At 31.5% G+C, this 20,455-nt stretch overlaps 1 protein-coding gene across 1 annotated transcript; it reads left to right on the top strand.

Annotated features, from left to right (window-relative positions):
* Nucleotides 1-5,938: 5,938 nt before the first annotated feature.
* On the top strand, nt 5,939-20,220 carry LOC111717836 (uncharacterized; the record flags this gene model as incomplete). The annotated part of the gene is given in 12 exon segments (XM_023493290.1): nt 5,939-6,028; nt 6,377-7,356; nt 9,550-9,607; nt 10,576-10,921; nt 16,424-16,909; nt 17,175-17,330; nt 17,434-17,508; nt 17,685-17,750; nt 18,113-18,193; nt 18,833-18,890; nt 18,947-19,004; nt 20,146-20,220. Coding segments are annotated over 11 exon segments (2,436 nt in total), but the record flags the coding sequence as incomplete, so codon positions are not given.
* Nucleotides 20,221-20,455: the final 235 nt, after the last annotated feature.

Here is a 20,455-nt window from a genome sequence, read left to right as displayed (position 1 = left end):
TTCTGATTTTTTAGCAACTTTTTTGCTTTCAACCGCTGGTTTTCAGATTTTTCAGCAACTTTTTGCTTTAAACCACTGTTTTAAAGATTTTTCGGCAACTTTTTTGCTTTCAACTGTTTTCAGATTTTTCAGCAACTTTTTTGATTTCAACCGCTGTTTTTCAGATTTTTCAGCAACTTTTTTGCTTGTAACCGCCGGTTTTCAGATCTCTCAGAATTTTTTTACTTTCAACCGCTGGTTTAAAGATATTTCAACAACTTTTTGCTTTTAACCGTTGGTTTAAAGATTTTTGGCAACTTTTTATCTTTCAACCGCTGATTTTAAGATTTTTCAGCAACTTTTTTGCTTTCAACTGCTGGTTTAAAGAATTTTCAGCAACTTTTTTGCTTGTAACCGCCGGTTTTCAGATTTTTCAGCAACTTTTTTACAGCAGTTGAAAGCAAAAAAATTGCTGAAAAATCTTTAAATCAGTGGTTGAAAGTTAAAAAGTTGCTGAAAAAAATTTGCTGAAAAATCTTTAAACTCACGGTTGAAAGTTAAAAAGTTGCTGAAAAAAAATTTGCTGAAAAATCTTTAAACTCACGGTTGAAAGTTAAAAAGTTGCTGAAAAAAAATTTGCTGAAAAATCTTTAAACCAGCGGTTGAAAGCAAAAAAGTTGCTGAAAAATCTTTAAATCAGCGGTTGAAAGTTAAAAAGTTGCTGAAAAAAATTAGCTGAAAAATCTTTAAACCAGCGGTTGAAAGCAAAAAAGTTGCTGAAATATCTGAAAACGGTTGTAAGCAAAAAGTTGCTGAAAAATCTTTAAACCAGCGGTTGAAAGCAAAAAAGTTGCTGAAAAATCTTCAAGTCAGCGGTTGAAAGTTAAAAAATTGCTGAAAAATCTTTAAACCAGCGGTTGAAAGCAAAAAAGTTGCTGAAAAATCTTTAAATCAGCGGTTGAAAGTTAAAAAGTTGCTGAAAAAAAATTAACTGAAAAATCTTTAAACCAGCGGTTGAAAGCAAAAAAGTTGCTGAAAAATCTTTAAATCAGCGGTTGAAAGTTAAAAAGTTGCTGAAAAAAAAATTGCTGAAAAATCTTTAAACCAGTGGTTGAAAGCAAAAAAGTTGCTGAAAAATCTTTAAATCAGCGGTTGAAACTTAAAAAGTTGCTGAAAAAAAATTAACTGAAAAATCTTTAAACCAGTGGTTGAAAGCAAAAAAGTTGCTGAAATATCTGAAAACGATTGTAAGCAAAAGGTTGCTGAAAAATCTTTAAACCAGCGGTTGAAAGCAAAAAAGTTCTGAAAAATCTGAAAACCAGCGGTTGAAATCAGAAAAGCTAGCGGCTGAACAAATTTTAAATTTGAGAAAAAAAGATGCATTTCTTATTCTGAACTGCGTAGAGTCTAGGCTAGATCTCAACCGCTGGTTCAACCGCTCCCGCTGAGTTTTTTTCTCCAAAGTATATAGCATTCCAAATCTTGTCACATGAATTTATCCAAGAAGATAATATGTGAAATTTTAATTATTTAAATCATTTCCTACAATTTACTCATCACAACCCTATAAATTCAAACAGTATTTTTATCGTTAATCCAAATTTGAAATTTTTATTTAAAGAAGCGAAGAGTGTCTCCAAATAGTGCTCAGAATGAGTTGCGGCATTACCGCAGCTCCTTCTTTCAGCAGTTTGCTGCTCAAGTGGAAAAATTTCTCGTCCAAGCCACATACTCCTCATTTTCTCGTCCGACACACCTCGCAATTCTCGTCCTTCCAAGTTGATAGAGATGCTTATTTGCAGAACATCGTTTACAAAACATATTAATTTTTCACAAATTTAAAGTTTGTTAGCGAAAATTTAATGTAATAATTTTGCCTTAGCAATGCCAGATTTTCAAAAATTATTTGTATCTGCAAGGGTTGGACATTTAAAAAAGATATTATTGGAAGGACTAGGATTTTGAGGTGGCTCAGACGAGAAAATGAGGAGAATGTGGCTCGGACTAGAAATTGTTGTGGTTGGCCTTCCTACCCTCCCTAGCTGGTTCTGTGTAAAATGTAAAAGTCTCTTAAGAGTAAATTTCTAAAAAACTGCCGAAACAGGACTGATGATTAGTGCATTAATAATTGCTTGAGTAAATCTATTCTGAAATATATCCACTTATATCCAACTCTAGACAAGCTCTAACTTTCGACCTAGTTTTGGATCATTAAACATTAATTTGTCTTACTATTTTTTATTTATTTTTATTATTGGGCTTTTAAAGTCATCATGTCAAGTTTAAGATTGATATTTTATAGATTAGCATTCGGTTCTATTTAAATTGATTTATTGTTTTGTGCAGATTTTGTTAGGGGAAAAGTCTATTGATGCGGTGAATTGATGTATGCTATTTTCACGGATTAGCTTAATAATCTGTATGCAGGGCCTCATCTCGCTTTATATATTGATATATCTATATTTGTATTAATAGATGGAATATTGATACTTATATATATTCATACAACAGAACCATCATCAGTTCCATAGTGAATATATATATTTGTTCAGTTTTCCCGTCTACATACTTGTCTAGAGCAGAAATATTATTTAAATACTATACAAACCTTGACGTGATATATTCTATGCATAACTTAAAAAGCTCAAATCAAAATTTTTTTTAAATCACTATTTTTATATATTTCTCGTTTTTGGCTTTACACTATTAAAGTCTTTTTACTATCAAGTGTTTTTTATAAATCCACTTTTGTATAACAAGAAAATAAAAAAATAAAAATAAATTATTTTGTTCTGTGGTTGCATTGTTAGTTTACTCTTTCCTTTGTTCTTTAATCTCTTTTATCTATGTGTATAGTTCAGCAAAGTATATATTATCTCAAGGTTCTGAGAAGCCAGAAATTAAAAGTGAAGAAAATATTTCGAAATTGTAGAATCTTTTATACAATGTCCAATAACCTCTGCTTTGCATTGCTTATACAATTGTTGTAGTTTCTAGTGATCCTTCATTTAAAAGGAACATGTCCAATTCACAATGGGTACCTTTAATACCTTAATCTATTCAGCGATGTTAAACGTAAATTTTCTAGCTTGAAAAGTGTAAAATCAAAACGTCAATTTCTCCATTGTTTCTAAAGCAAAAATTCGCAAATCTTTTTGTAAAGAGAAAATATATAAAATGAAAATAATTAGTTTTCAAAAACGAAAATATCGATATTCAGTTCATACTTCCAAATATACCTTTGTCAATATATCATACCACTGGAGTGTCCTTTAAATTAGTTTGATTAATTTGATACTGTGAACCTTCTTGGGATTTCATAAAAAAAATATTGACTTTTTGACAATTTTTACCGATTTTTTTTTTGATTGCTTAACGTCAAATAAATAGTTATTAAAACTGATCTATACTTTTTTCCTTTAATAAGTTTCCCCCACTGAATCCTACTATTGCAGGCCTTTTTCCCCTGAAATCATCGTACACTGTATTTAATATTTTGTTGTCTCTACTACAGTTATTAAATAATCAGCTAGATTTCCAGATTTAATTTTTTATTTTCATTGCTAATTTATCAAAAGTCAAGTAAATTCAGTTAAATACGTTTTTTTTACTATGTCGCATGAATGTTGTTCTGCACTAAATTAAATTTTCCCTGGATTGTATTGTGTATTAAAACTCAAATATTACCAAGGATAGTATTTAATGTTTCTTTCGTTACTTATAAAAACTTATATATGCACGATCGAATAACTTTGCATAACATCTAAAGATAAAGAAATCGTAAGAACACAAGACATATATAAATTATTAATAGAACCCCAGGACACTAGGAAACTTTGTACAGTTACAACACATCTCTACAGTTAATAACAGCCCTATATTAATGTTTTTAAAGGATTTTATGTAATTTTGGACCTATGCTACTAAAATGATTAATTAAGGGGATTAAACGTAGGAAATTCTTTTTAAAAATTGATTTGAAAAATAGTTGTATAATCCTGGCAGATGTACATTAGTTTAATTTTAAGTAAAAGTGCATTCTCTTCTGCAACAGAGAATGATGATAAATACAATTATGTATTGTTAGACATGGTAAAGTCTAAGCACTTGGGGTAGGGGGGGGGGGATGTACGAGGTATGATACTAAGTTTTGTGAACATTTTCCTCCCGTCTCAGCTCTTAATTTTTTTCTTCAAACTTTACTCCGATCAATTTTTCGGACCAAGTTATGTCTCCTATGGCCGAATTTAATGAATTTGAGCGGCGGTTTAAATTTAAGCCGCGGCTTAAATATGGTTGGTTCCACTTTAAATTGTATCAAATGTTTCAAGATTTAAGCCGGCGCCAAATTTAAACCGGGTTTTGGCGGATTTTGGCGGATTTAAACCGCGGCTCAAATTCTTTAAATTCCATCTCTGGAGCCACAAACACTTGTCACAGCCTAAATATCTCTGTCTCTAGACTCAAACTATTTAGTCGTGTTCTAGAGTTTTGGTAACTTAAAAAAGACAAAGGAGGCTAAATCTTATATTGTATAATGGTCCTTCAGGATTGTTAAAGTTGTAATTTACGTTTTAGCAAACAATTTAGTTTTCATCCTCAAAGCCTCGTCATGGGTTTTAGAAAAAATTTTACCCAACTGCCTATTTAGACAGTTTGCTTTTTTTGGGCGGTGACCAGAGACTGACCCTTTGCCCGCTATCGAGTGGTCACCGGTCACAGGCTGATAAGTCTGGACAATTATAGTCTTCACTCATTTTTGACATGACTACCCTCGATACACTTCTAAATTCTAGGTTTGAAAATTGAATTACAATTTGTCATAAACCGAATTGCTATTCATGTAAATCTAATCAGATGTGTTTTAATATGCTTTAATATTTGTTGTGTACATGTCAGAAAATTACTTTTAACTCTAGTTATTATAACAAATGTATAAACACTTAAGATAAAATCGCACCCTGATCTCTACTATTTCTCCTCTCCTCTCTGTTTAATTGAAATATTTTGTTATTATTATTGAAATTAGGTGGGAAAAATAATCAAAACAGCCAAAAGCTATTTCCCACCTAAATGCTTTATACTTGTACTGTTAAAATAATCATCAATTTGTAATTGTAAACTCGTTCTGTACACAGATACATGTATTTTAGCAATACACTTTATCTATCTATCTATCTATCTATATATCTATCATTCTATCTATCTATCCTATGCCCCTGGTTTCACCTCTGCCCGGTTTACTCCGGTTAGTGGAATATGTTGTCCATAGGCTAGAAGATGCCATTTTTTTATCTTCTCTGAGGTGCTTGAAATATTGGAGAAGTTCTTCTGGTTGAAAAATCTTCACCAACAAACTTCCGCAGCTGTCCAAACGGTCTTAAATAGTTTTTTCTGCTAGCCTCCTTTATCTGGATGAGAGCCTCCGAGTCGGGGAGGATGATAGGAGTTGACATGTTGATGAACTTGAGCTTGAGCTTTTTGTTAAAAGGAGCAATGATTAACACGTACACCTTTGATCAATGCTTTTGAAGAAGTTTTTCCTTTTCTTAGAAACGTTCAGCGTTTTTTTCAGCTCAGTAGGTTATCGAACTCGCAATTTTTGGAAAATCTACTAAAAATTATTTAAAAACTTACTAAATGGAAAATTATGTTAAAATTTTATTTATTTTTTATTTTCAATATACCAGATCTTTCTACACATCTATAAATTAAAAAACCTTTTCTTCTCATCATCTCTCTGTATTTTCAGAGATGAATTAATCTCTCTGTGGTATAACGGAAGCAAAGTTCTGTTAGTTATCTGGTGTTTTGGTTAAAATACTGTCAAAGTATGTTACGCTGATTCAATATTGAAAAAAAATAAGATGTCAACTTTTTTACTTTAATAGGAGCTATTCATTGCTTTTTGAAAAAATTCAAGAAAATTATTTATTCCTACCAATAAAATCATTTTATTTTAGGAGTTGCTGGTCAAGAACAGAACAACTCCAATCCTCAGGTAGATCTGACACAGTTAAACCAACAAGAGAGACAACATATTGAGCAGGTGTTTATTAAACATTGTTAAAAAGTTGTTAATTGATCAAATCTTTTGCAAAAAAGTTGAAAAAATGTCCCATGAAGTAACGAATGCAATATAATGAGCATGATGTTAAACGTTAATTTCATCAACACTAAATATCATCATATGTACGACTCAATCCTTGTACAGTGTACTACATCTATGTTTCGATCCGTTCAAATTAAGAATTTACTTTCCGAAAGAATGGAATTAAGATTAAAGAATATGTTTTCTGGGAATTTTTGTAGCCAAAACTTAATTATGTTAATGTTTTTAAAAAATTTCCTTTTTTATTTTAATTTTTAAACTTTGGCTTAAATTTATTAATTTTAGGTTATGAATAAAGCTGCCCAGGATACCTTACAACCACAAGGATACAATCAAATAGACCAAAATCAGTTCAATGCAGACCCCAACCAGCAAATGCCAGGACAAAATCAACTGTTGACTAATCAAGATGAATCGATGATGCGACAGAATCCACCCATGAATCAAGATCAATCAATGATGAACCAAGACCCCTCTATGATGAACCAAGATCAATCAATGATGAACCAAGACCCCTCTATGATGAATCAAGGCAACAATATGACGAATCAAGGCAACAATATGATGAATCAAGGCAACAATATGATGAATCAAAGCAGTTTAAGGGTGAATCAAAATAACTCCATGATGAATCAAGACTCTTCTTTAATGATCCAAGGAAATAGTATGATGAATCAAGACCCTTCAATGATGAATCAAGGAAGCCGTATGATGAATCAAGACCCTTCTATGATGAATCAAGGAAGCCATATGATTAATCAAGACCCTCCAATGATGGATCAAGGTTACCATATGTTGAATCAAGACCCTTCAATGATGAATCAAGGTAGCCATATGATGAATCAAGGTAACAATATGATGAATCAAGGAAATAATGTAATGAATCAAGACCCTGCAATTATGAACCAGAGAAACAATATGATGAACCCTAATCAGCCGATGATGGATCCTGAACCAATGATGGGCCCGCCAATGAATGGACCCAACCAAGCCATGATGATAGGCCAGAATCAAGCAACGCACCAAAATCAATCAATGATGGGACAACCAATAGATATTGACCAAAATGGAGGTATTATGGGACCAGAGCAAAATTTTATGAACAACAATATGGTTTACGGACAATACAATGGACCGTCCAGTCAGGATCCTCAGTTCAGCAGGGAGCATGGACCTCAGGATCCTCAGTTCAGCAGGGAGCATGGACCAAATGGATTTATTCCCAACGGGAGTGTGCCTTTTGGGCCTTCAGGAGACTGCCAACAGTAAGCTATTATCCTGTTTTTAATAAGGAATATTTGAAAACACACAAGATCATAATTTTTGCATTAAGAAATACAGAAAAATCTAGCTCAAACCATAAGTAACGTGTAGGTTATTTTTAGTAAAATACCATTTAACCCTATTCCTGCAGGGGGGGGGGTAGTTTTTTTACATAACTAGAAAAGTATTGGTCTGAGGCTGTTGAAATTTTCTGACTTTTCCTACATACCCATAGCACTCCCTTTAGGCCTAAAAATGGGCTTTAATACTAACTGCCTGAGTCCTCAGGCACACTGCCTGAATGACTGCTTTTTCCTGTAACAAACTAAATCTTTGTTTTGATCCACTTCCACTTGTCAGATTTTGATAAAATTTAGCTTTTTGGAAAGCCTTTGACATAAGGAAACGAATTGCACAAGTTTTGCGAGAAAAAAATTGCAATTTTTTGCAAACAACCTGTCAAAATCAAATTTGCACATTTTTAGTTTTTCTTGATTAAAATTCAGGTTATTTAAAATTTTGCAAAAAATTTTGTATATTTGAAATAGCATGGTCAAGGGCTTTTCAAAAATGTATAATTTTTCATTTTTTGGACAAATTTATTTTTGCAAACATTTTTACTATATAACTGGATTTTGCGATAAAAAATTCAATTTTTGCAAATTTGCAAATTTTTTTGCAGATTCTAAAAGTAGAGCACAAGAGCTTTCCAATGATGTATCATTTGTCATATTTGGACATCAAACATGGGATTTAGAGGGGGGGGGGTAAAATTGACCCCCCCCCAGCATATCCTGGTTTTCAAGTACCCCAGCAGAGATAGGGTTAACGAGAAAAAAGCGTGCAGACGCAGATTGTTCTCCCCTTCATGCACACAGCACAGTGTTGTCAGTGAGGTTTAGACGAATTTTTGTTTTTATTGAAAAGTCAACAACGAAACAAAAAACGATCGTTTTCGTTTTAATTAAAATTTCGTCGTTCAGTTTATCGTTTTTCAAATTTAAGATTGAATATTCACAAATATATCTAGTACTAGGGTTTTATGGCGCTTCTCCTCTATTTTGACTTTTAATTTTGCATCTGCTCTTTGTACAGTATAAAACAAAACACAAAAAGTTTGCGGATTTTAAAATATTTTTTCTCACATTTTTAAAATTTGATAAAAATCTAAAGGTTTTGTATGCAAGTTTTAGTAATTTATAAACTTTCGCTGGGGTCATGGGAGGTCCCCACAAAATTTGGGCCCGACCGATTCAGACGTTATGATGTTTATTGAATACAAACAGACAGACAAGGAAAGTATATATATAAATTCTAAAAAATAATAATAATATGTTATATTCTGGGCTTATAATATTGTAAGTATAACAAGTTATGTATAAACATGTTTGTTTACATTATAAATTAAGCTAACAGCAGAAAATTCCTGAAAACACAGGTTATAAATTGTGAAACGTGTAAAGGTTATAAAATCTAAAATATTAAATGAAAAAGTGAATATAAATGTATCCGTAAACTAAAGTTCTGTATGTCAAAATTTGGCACACGAATGTTGTAATTTGTTATAAAAAAATTAATCCTTTCTCTGTCTCAATCTACTTAGCTTGTCTAGCTTGTCTGTTTTTATTTGTCATGTGTATCCAATAAACGTAAAACCGGCTGAACAGATTGGGCTAAATTTTTTTTGGCAACTCACATGACTACAGGGAAGGATTACTGATGGTTAAAGATGACAAATTTTGCCAAAAAAATGTCGACATTTCTTATTTTTGAAAAAGTGCAAAAGAATTGAGTCTTAATTACAAACTTTGATTTTATAATCCCTATATTTTTACAACCCAATTTGTCGTAGACCTTAGATTTTCAAACTTTAAATTTTGATAGAAAAAATAATCTAGAATTGAAATATCAAATTTTTACGGAATCAGGTTGTAAAGATATAAGGATTAGAAAATTTGATGTTGTAGCAAGGACTCAATTCTTTTGAATAGAAAAATCCGAGAAAGATATTAGAAATAAAAATTGACGAGAAAACAATCAAATGGGAAAATTGTTATTAGAAAATGGGGATGAATTAAATACGATGCACTGAAAAGCCTTTTTTATAGGGTTTAAAGAAAATTTGTGAAAATAACTTATGTCTTATACATTTACTTAAACATATATTAGATAAAAAGACAAAAATAATATTTAAGAAGACTCAGTCCTGATACCTGTGATAATCCCTATGGCAGTGATTTAAACCTGGACAATGTAAGTTTCATACGTTCTAAAAATCAAAGATTTCTAAAATAAAAGATTAAGTTTTCAATATACAGGGTGAGTCAAAAAAAGTGTGATTTGCGGCGCCCGGTGCAAAATTGTACCTTTTTTTGCCAACTCTCCTATATGATGTTTTTTCGATATTGTTTGAAAATTTGAAAATTTTTTTTTGATACTCCAATGGCTGAAAAGAAAATCCGCGAACCTTTTTTCTCTCAAAATCAAAAGTTTAGAATAGCAAAAATGTGTAAATAAATTATTTCTATCGAAATTTAAAATTTGTTAAAGATTAAATCAAAGAATTATAGAAAATTCGCAATTTTTAGTTCTGGTCTAAGTTTTAATGAAAAGTAATTTAAATTCTCTAGTTCCTTTCTTCTTAGTATATTCTAAAGTATTAAATATATGCTGTTCAGTTGAAACCTTAAGAACCATTGAAATAACTATTTTTCCTTAAATATTATACCAGAACTGAAAATTGCGATTTTTCTAATTTTCTGAGATTCTGTAATTCAATCTTTTTAAGATTTTAGATTTCTATAGATACAATTTATTTACATTTATATTTGTTTTTCTGAACTTTTGATTTTGAGAGAAAAAAAGGTTCGCAGATTTTTTTTGGGCCAATGAAGTACCAAAAAAGTACAGGAGTGTTGCACAAATAAAGGTTTAATTTTGCACCAGGCGCCGCAAATCACAATTTTTTTGACTCAACATGTATTTATTCTCAAAATCTAACAATCATTGTCAAAAACAATATTATTTTCTAGTTCTGTAATCGGTTTGTTATATCATTTTTATACCAGATTTAAAAGCAAATAAGAATTAGAAAACTGGTGATTAAATTCTCAATTACAAATAAAAAAAAAGTTCAATCTAAAATCTTTGAAATGATTTATAAATTTCAATCTTGGCCTTGTTTTAATTCAAAAACAGGACTTTTATTCGATATTGTTTAGGAGTGTATGGATGGTCCTGGTGGAATGGGAAATACAAGTGAGTACAGTATAACACTAGATTCTATAAACAAATTAGCGGATGACTATACCAAGATTAAAGAAGAATTATTAGCAGATCTCGAGGATGACGAATCCGTCAAATCAGATTTTTCAGAGAAAGACTTCGCTTTTTCTGTCGACAGTAGTTCTAGTGGTAGAAATAGAGACTTGATAAATTCTCCTAAGCTGCATGATTTATTAGTTAGCGGACCTAGTTTACAGAAAATTAGGAGACCTAAGAGGATAACACAAGTGTCAGAGAATATCTCAATTCAGATTCATTCTCCGTGTACAACTCCTACCCAAGGTAGACGCATGTACCCTGTACATGAGTTGTCAAAATTTATGTACAGCAAACTTTATGTTGCATGCTTGTACAAAAAAGGCTTTTTGCACTAAATTGTACCCTGTACAGTTAAAATAATCGTCGTCACTTTGCAGAAACTATGGAGTGCTGTATGGAAAGATTAATTGGCTGTTTAATTTCATTGAGTATGCAAGCGAACTCAAAAAAGTCGTGACGCTTCTGTATTACTTTGGATCTTAGTAATCATAGCGTACAACCTTGAAGCAGTGTTATAATGTCTGTAAGTTAAGACGTGTTTACGATTCATTTATATCATTTAAAAAAGGATGCCTCACAACGGATACAGGATCTCATTAGCTAAAATAGTTTCTGTGTTACTATTTCATCAGAACACAAAATCTGGTGAATTTGACAGATCTAAATATTTATTATTTACTATAAATACATTTAAATATCATATCGGGGTTTAATTATCGCAGAAAATTATAGCATATTACATGTTTTTAAGTTTTAAGATTCTCTACAAAGGCGCAATGATATTTTAAAGTTTTTGAACTTCGAAATTATCTCTCAAATTCTGTTTCATGCTCCTCGAGGTCAAACACAGTTTCAGGTTATGGTTCAGGTTCAGGTTCATGATCAGGTTCGGGTTCAAGGCTGGGTTCCGGTTCAAATTCATAAACAGGTTCAGGTTCAAGGCTAGGGTCAGGTTCAGACTCGATGTTTAAGTGTCTATCATCTCCATCCACCTGAGGAGATGAAGCACGAGATTGAAATTTTGTTTTTCTCTTTCTCTGGAAGGTAGAAACAAAGTTTACTGTTCCTCTTAGATCTATCTGGTAAATTGATCTAGAGTGCAAATTCTGTGTATGAAAAAAATGTTGTCTGGATATCTTTCTCAAACGGTACATTATGTTGATGTTGATTAATGTTGGATGGGATTTCTAACCACTGGTCATTTGGATTTGGATGTTTAGCTTTATGTTTAATCGGATATTGATTTACAATTTTTAACTCTTTTATTGTTAACTCTCTTACCTAGAATTAACTTTTATTCCTTGAGTAAACTCTCTTACCTAAAGTTAACTCTGTTACCCAGAGTTAACTCTCTTACCTAGAATTAACTCTCTTACCTAGAGTTAACTCTCTTACCTAGAGTTAACTCTCTTACCTAGAGTTAACTCTCTTACCTAGAGTTAACTCACATACCTAGAATTAAATCTCTTACCTACAGTCAACTCTTTTACCTAGAGTTCACCTTTATACCTAGAAGTTAACTCTCTTACCTAGAGTTAACTCTCTTACCTAGAGTTAACTCACATACCTAGAATTAAATCTCTTACCTACAGTCAACTCTTTTACCTAGAGTTCACCTTTATACCTAGAAATAACTCTCTTTTCGAAGAGTTAAATTTTTTACCTAGAGTTAAATTTTATACCAAGAATTAACTCTCTTACCTATAGAGTTAACTCTCTTACCTAGAGGTAACTCTACCCAGATGTAACTCTCTTACCGAGAGTTCACTCATTGACATTTGATGGTGTTGGTCTATTTATCATTAATCGGAAAATCAATAACCTTTATTGGGTTCAAAATTGTAATAATGAACATTCCAAGTTTTTTTTATAACCGTACATGACAAATAGGTGTGGCATATACCCCACCCCCTTATCCATAGAAAAACTAAGTTTCTTGAGATGGAAATTTATGAATTAAAAACCTCTGTTTAACATTTGCATATAATTCATTAATTTTTTACTCAGCATGTGAAATAGAGTTTTTATAATACAACGCATGGCATTTACTTATTATTCGACACAAAAAATTTACCAAATTGTTGTGCCCCTCCCACCAGTCAGGTTCGTAAGGGAGAGGGAAGGCAACTAACAGTTGTCCCATGTGACCCTCCCGAGTAGGGCACCGCCCCTCGCCCCCTTAGATATGATTTTTAATTTATATATAAAAATTAGGACTTAGATCGTTCAGTACGTTACACTTGACCCTGTTTCCCATTTGTTTTCGAAAGTTATCTATTTTTACTTTATTCGTATTCTCTCCTTCCTACTCTTTGATTTTTCTAATCGAGGTTTCGTGATGACCAAGAAAGGAATCGATATATTGAGAGTTTATATTCTTTATTTAATATGTAAATTATACACTTTGCACACAAGGCTTTCATTAACCATTAGGAGACAGGATCTCGGAGCATGAAGTTTTAAAAAGCGAACATTGGTGTGAGGATTTAATAAAGTGACATTTGTTTTGCATTAAGCAGTGGCCAGTCATTAATGAAAACTTTGGTGTTACTTTAGTTGAGATTGCACTAGAAAAGTAGAACCATCTTTTAATTAAAAACATGGTGTTGACAAAGAAAGGTGTAAGTGGGATAATTCAAAGTAATAGGTAGAAAAAGATAAGAAAGGGTATGGATAAGTGGTAAATTGGAAGCAAAGGGGGGGGGGGTAGCAGTGTTGATTGCATGACAATAAAGACAGAAACTTCGCATAGATTTTTATATTGACTTTCTACCCTTGCTTCCAATAGTTAGTGAACAGGCTTAAATTCGCCCCCGGAAAACTGTTGATTGGCCCAATTAGTTGTGAATTTTCTTTATACTTTTGAGATAAAATTACAATTAATTAAATGAATTTAAACTTTTATAGCAGTGGCGGACAGTTTTGGGCGGAACTTAGAGCTTCTAGCTTTTACAATAGAAAAATAAAAACAAAAAGAATTTAATATTACACTTGTAGTGACGTCTTATTTAATTTCAATGTCTTTTTCGTGATGATGTTATTAAATTTTTCTATTTTCAGCAATTTTGCAAAGAATAAATGATATTAGAATCTTGACGAAACAGAGGACATTTTATAGCTTTAAAAAAAATTTTATTCAGAAAATTTTCGTGGTGTCGTTCGAAAAATTCACCAGGCCCTCCGAATGATATCAGTTCAAGGTTAATTGTTGGAGTAACTTAGGTTCAATGTGTTAAGCCATGAAAAATCTTCCTGATAAGATTTTTCCACAGTATTAAGTATTTTAGTCTACACTAAGTTCTGTAAAAGTATCTAGCACTCACTTTGATTAAATAATGATTTAAAAAATAGGCTGAATTGTCATGAAAAGTGCAAGCAGAAAGAAGATAAATAAATGGAAACTATTTTTTTAGAAAAGGAAAATGCAATGAAGGATATTTTAGTATTGAAAGTTCAGAGAGGTTTTCACAGGCTTTTCAAATATTATATTTTCGAAAATAGTTAAGAAAACATTGATTTTTTAGGGATTTTTTAGTACTCACTGATAAAACTAGAGACGTAGTTATCTTATGAGTCCGTAAAGAAATAACCATCATTGGAGTATTATTCGAGACAAAGCTTTTCATCAAATATCCTAAGAATTTCATAGAAGGAATTTTCATGTGACACCCAGACTTTTCAATGGAGACCAAATACTCGTTTTGGGGGCTTCTATCAAGATTTCAGAGTGGCTGATGTCTTGGCCTGTATTACGTAATTCAGGGTCTCAAACAGAAGTCTGTAGAACTCTGAAAAATTTTGGGGGTCTCCAATGGATTACCGAAGAAACTATATTGGTCTCCAACGATGCTTTGGGAGTCCCCGATAAAGACCTTGGGGTCTAAAATGAAAATTGGGGGGTCTCGGATGATCGAGATGGCCATGGGAGTTGTCGATAGTACTCGAATTATGATGATTTCTTCTCAGACTCTTCTTTTATTAACTGTGTAACTTTTTGTCACATTTATCATGATACGTTTGCTCTTTTTATGTTTTCCGGAAATAAATTTTCCATAATTGCAATTTATCAAACACTAGCTGAAGGGCCTGGTGTTGCCCATGGAAAAAAATGTTTTAAAAAATTCGAATTTTTGTAGCCTATAACACCCCCCCGCCAACCTTTAGTGTCCAGAAAAAATTTCAGCCCAATCGGTTAAACTGTTTGGCCGGCTATAGCAACATATATATATATACAAATGTCATGTTTTATTATATAGATATTTAACATAATTATAGTTTGGGTTTTCTTTTTGAGACGTCTTGGGGAGAGGGTTGATAAAAAACAATGCAAATTTAAAGAAAATAATGGTTGAAAGTTTCGATCATTCTTTACCTCGAGGAAATTCTTTGTTAATGATCCCCAAAATAGGGGTATATTATGAATATTTTGAAGTACTTTTGGTAAGAGGTAAATACCTATTGTAAAAGTTATGATGAAAACTGAAATTATGCACAGCTTAAGTATGGCAAACGTGTTATGACAAATAAAAATTTAGCTGGCAAATATCTCCAAATATTATCACAGTGTGCAAAGGTACCAAGTGAATACACTTTTTGAAACCTAAAAATATTTGTAAGTTCAATTATGAATGCAACATCCTTTAAGTGTAATATGGGACACATTCCAAAGACCACTCCTTCAATCCTCATCATTTTTTTTTGAGCGGCACCATAGTACTGTTTTAAATTTGAAATGAATCTCTAAGACTTAATATTTCTAATACATTTTAAATCTCTCACAAGTGAATATGAGATATCAGACTATTTTATATACAATTAAAACTCAGTCTAGAACACATCCAGTCACTAAAAACGGTGCATTACTTCCCCCCCCCCCACCCCTAAGTTGACCTTGGTTTCTTTTTTAATTAATATTGTTGTCCTAATTGTTTTTTCGGATTACAGACTTTGGCGCCTTTTAATGATTCCTGAAAGTAGCATGTGCATTGGTAAATAACTGAACAATCTCTTTAAAAAACTTTGCTAACATAATATGTAAGCACAACTATTTCACCAGCAGAAAAAAAGATTTTTATTCAATTTCTAATATTGAATACAGTAAATCAAAAATCAAAAAAATAACAATATCTTCTTTAATATCACAGATGGAAACAAATTAAATAAATATCTTTTTTTACTTTCTACAAAGACAAAAAAAACTTGCAAGTGCCTGCACCATTTTAGCGTCTGGGTATAAGATTTTCATTGTGCATCGGCTGATTTAAAATAATTCTTGAACAACATAAATTTGGGTCTTATTAAAATAAATATTCTATCCCAATAATATTTTTACAACCACTAAACCGTGAACAATAATTTTAAGTAATATAACTTTAAACTTTCTTATCTTCAGAATTTTAAAATGAAAATTCTTTGGAAGTTTTCAACAAACCGTGTTTTCTGATCACAGTATATCAAAAATAAATCTTTATTTTGTAGTTGCATGATCTGTTTTTTTGCATGTTATTACATAGGTATGCTATTGGTAATTTCCATACAAAATGACACTATTTTGTTTACTGGTAGTGGTAAAGCAGTAGTTTTATTGATTTGATATATTATTTAAATCATATTTGCATTTTTAAAAGTCAACGCTCTTAGTTGATATAATGATTTTTATTATGCATTTATTTCTATATCCTAATTTTGATGTATTTTTGGAACGATTCAATCTGACATTCCTTTTATCTAAAATGACAATTTTAGGAGGTGTGCAGGGTCTTAAGCGTCCTGATCAACTTATACCACTTAACAGTCAATTAAAACAAAAACAAATGAAAGATGAGAATAAACCTGAATCTCATCCAAATCTTCCGAAACCATCCTCCTCAAATGATACGACTATCCAAGAAGCTAAATCTGTCATGCAGAAACATGTTACTAAACCGGTGCAAAAAATGGAAAGCCCAGTTACAGCCAAAATGGGCGGAACTGGTGTAGCCCATACATTTGTTGGAAATGGGCCGGTAAAACTTCAAATGCCTAATGCTCTGGAGTTAGCTAACAATATAGCAATCCCAACAACAAGCTCAAATCAAAGTAAACAACAACAAAACATAATATCAAATCAACTAACAAAACAGAGCTATCAACGTGAGTATACCAAACCTCTGCCTGAAAATGAAGAGCAGAAACATATTGTCAAGGATCGCATTCGATCATACGAGAATTCGACTCATTCTGAAGGTTTAGGTAGGGGGTCTAAATATTCGCAATAAATAAATATGGCATTCAAATATATACTACGTTTTATCTATATCAAATGTCACCAGATAATATGCATGAATAATTGTACAAACCGCCAATTCAGCGTGATTAAAATATTTCGGCAACTAATGTTTTATGTCATTTGTTACTTTTTTAGTCCCTATAGACAGGGTAATCCCCATTTTTGTTTGCAATGAATTTTGAAGAGAAAACAAAACTAGCGATTAATGCAATATTTACCTCCGCTTAGTTTTAAACCTGGAAAACGGAATACAACAATCTTCCCAGCAATCGTCAATTAAAAATGTTAATGAAATGCCATCAAAGCAACCTAACAACCCGTCTAAGACAAAAATTATTCGGCAATCTGAACTTGTATCAACGGGAACTTCACCTGTCCATGAAGGAAGCTGGCCATTAAAAAGAATATATTTTTTAATTTTAACACTGAGATAATGACAAAATACACACTTTATTTGTACTTAATTAACAAATGGCCACTCTTAAAGATGTTCCTTTGAATAAAATAAGGCCTAAGACTAGAATTATCTATGACATGGGAACTCCTGAAATGTGCTCACAAGGACTTTAATAATTAAAAAAATTAGATTTTATGACTTTAATTGCTTGTGTAAAATATGTGTTTAAAAAAAGTAATTTTTCAACCTTACGTTCCACAGAACTAAGAATGCTTTGAAGATTTTATTAATTTAAATCCCACAGAAATTTTAGTGTTTTGAAGATTATTAAATCTGAGTAGGAATCCACGCATCCATTCCTGTTACAACTGATAAGTACACTTACACAATAACTAGTGTTCTTACAGGCGAGATTCATTCAATTATTCATTCATAATGACTATTTCTACTTAATTATAACTTTATGTATACATTTGGGTGCCACAATTTATTCTTTAGCGTAGCATTTAGAAATAAAGAGAAACAAAAATTACCTATTTTCGTTGTATGACAGATATCTTAACATACTTTTGTGTTCAACACCATCTTTTGCATCTTTATTGCGTCTATTTGTATAATATGCTTTGCTTTTACTAAAACAATTGCATGTTTACACATTTATCTAAGATTCCTTGATCAAATGTACATATATTTTAAAACCTTGTGGTATCCAAAAAATTGCAATTTCTCATTAGTTAATAAAATTGAATGAATCTGAAAATGTGTTAAGCCACTGGTTTAAAAAATCCCCCAACAACCCAAACTTCAACATCAAAAGGGTCAAAACCCTCAGTTAGATCAACAGGAACAGGTATCATAATGTAATGGATACCCAAATGCACAAATGTATATTGATTGGATGGTCGGCAGAACTTGATAAGTCTGAAATGAGTTGGTAGACATAAATCATAATCAATATATTTGGTTAGCTAACAAGTTACTAGAACTTGAGTAAAGTTTTGTCTAAAGATCAAAATATTGAACAAAAACCTCACAATTGGGAAATAACTTGTAACATAAGTAATGTAGAATAAGAACTTAATAAATACATAAACAGAGCTATTTTTTATGAGTAATTAGTTTTAATAATAATTAAGTTGTCAGATTCCTAAAAATAACAAGGAAATAATTATCCTATATTATTATTTGTAAACCAACGGGGTTCTTGGTTAAAAAGTTAAAAAGTCCCCTTTTTATTAAAAATGAAGATATCACTCCAGCGCTTTAAATAGAAAGGATCCCAGGGCTCTCTTTTTTATCGTTCCTGAAACTTTATAATGAAGAGAAACGTTCCGTTTAAAGCCCTTATTATGTCTGCACCAATATAAACAAAGAGACGCATAAATCTACAATTGAATACAAATTCAAAAATTCAAAAAAGAACAGCCTTTGGTTTGTCCAATCCTTTAAGCAGTATGAATTTGTAATAATACAACAAAAAATTTTTTAGGTTACGGTATGATGCCATCTGATGAGTTCAATTCCTTGTTTAACAATCAGTGCAACAGGTAACATTCTTTTTTAGAAATATAAATATCATAATCTAATGCTTTCCTTGTTTTAGGAATCCAAGCTACAACTCTGATCTTGACTCTCCACCTTTATATTTGAATCAGAGAGAGGTAATTACTAACTTTCTTTAAATATAAAGAATTCCGATTTCTGTTCTTATACATTAACTTTGACATATTCAGTATCTGTCTGTTTAGTTGCATCGTTGTTTATAATAAATATCAGAACATAATCAATACCTGTTTGTTTGGTTGCATCTTTGTTTATAATAAATATCAGAACATATTCAGTACCTGTTTATTTGGTTGCATCTTTGTTTATAATAAATATCAGAACATGGGCTTACAATTGCCAATGTCTTTTGTATTATTTTTGAATTTATATTTATGACTCGAAAATTAACAGAAAAGGATTAAGTTTTTCGTTTCACCAAGACCCGAGAATAATGTTTGTGCAAAGAGCTATAAAATACAAAAATATGTCCGAAATATATATGTGCACCGTCCGGACATCAACTGAGACAGTACCACTGAATTTATCATGTATAATATACAATACATGAACAATATAATTTATGTATATATATTTTAAATGTTTCTTTTTATTGCTTGTACGAACAAGTTTGCCAAATTGCATTTGTCAAATGTGAATGTTAGATATCTCCGATTTTCCATCTGCATAAAGATACTTTTCCGGAATTTTTAATTATTGAATCGACAAAAAGCTTCCTAGAAAATCAGATCTTACACTTTTTAAGATCTCTTTTTCTTGTGATGTAAAGTTATGAAGTTTACTTTTCTGTTCAAGCTTAGTAAACCATTCTATAACATGACATGTAGTGTTCCATTGGTTTGATCCTCATTTAGATTTCACGGCTATCACTACATTCTCAATATTCTGTTTGCTGATTTTACCAATGTTAGATTTTGCTGGGTTTATCAATCTGCATTGTACTTTAGATGGAAACTGTTCTTTATGATCTTTACCAGTTATGAAATGGTCGTCCTGAATGAACTGGTCTACTTTTTCTACAAATTCTAAATCTATTGCTAGATTGGCAGCATATGTTTATATAATATATGAAACAAAAGTTTTTAAGATTATTTTTTAACCTATATTTGGGACCTAGAATATAACTAGATTTGATGTAGCCCCTCGGCACTATAAGGAGAAGACTAATATAATTCTGTTAATTAATTTACATCACAGATGTATTGTCTTTTTACATTCTTTTTCATTTTTTTTTGTCAGGGTGGGATAGGAGTCATGAGTCCGCCTTTGCCGAGCACACATCAAGTTTATCTTAACAATAGTGAAAACTATGAGGTTAGATTATCTCAAAACTAAAATATTTCCGATTACTATTTTCAGAGAAGTGGTTCACATTTCTCTATTCATTAAATCTGACAGCAAAACTTCTTAACTGATTTACATCTACTAACATTAAAAATATACACATAGAAAAATTTAAGTTTTAATAGGCTTTTAAGAAAAAAGGCTTTTGGGGCGCTATGATAATCAGAGTGAAAGAAATAGTTATACTAATAATGATGTAAAATAA

This window comes from Eurytemora carolleeae, unplaced genomic scaffold (genome assembly GCF_000591075.1).
Source record: "Eurytemora carolleeae unplaced genomic scaffold, Eaff_2.0 scaffold1392, whole genome shotgun sequence".
In the NCBI taxonomy this organism is placed as follows: domain Eukaryota; kingdom Metazoa; phylum Arthropoda; class Copepoda; order Calanoida; family Temoridae; genus Eurytemora; species Eurytemora carolleeae.
Note: the sequence above shows the minus strand (reverse complement) of the source record. Positions and strands in the feature narration are given on the sequence as shown.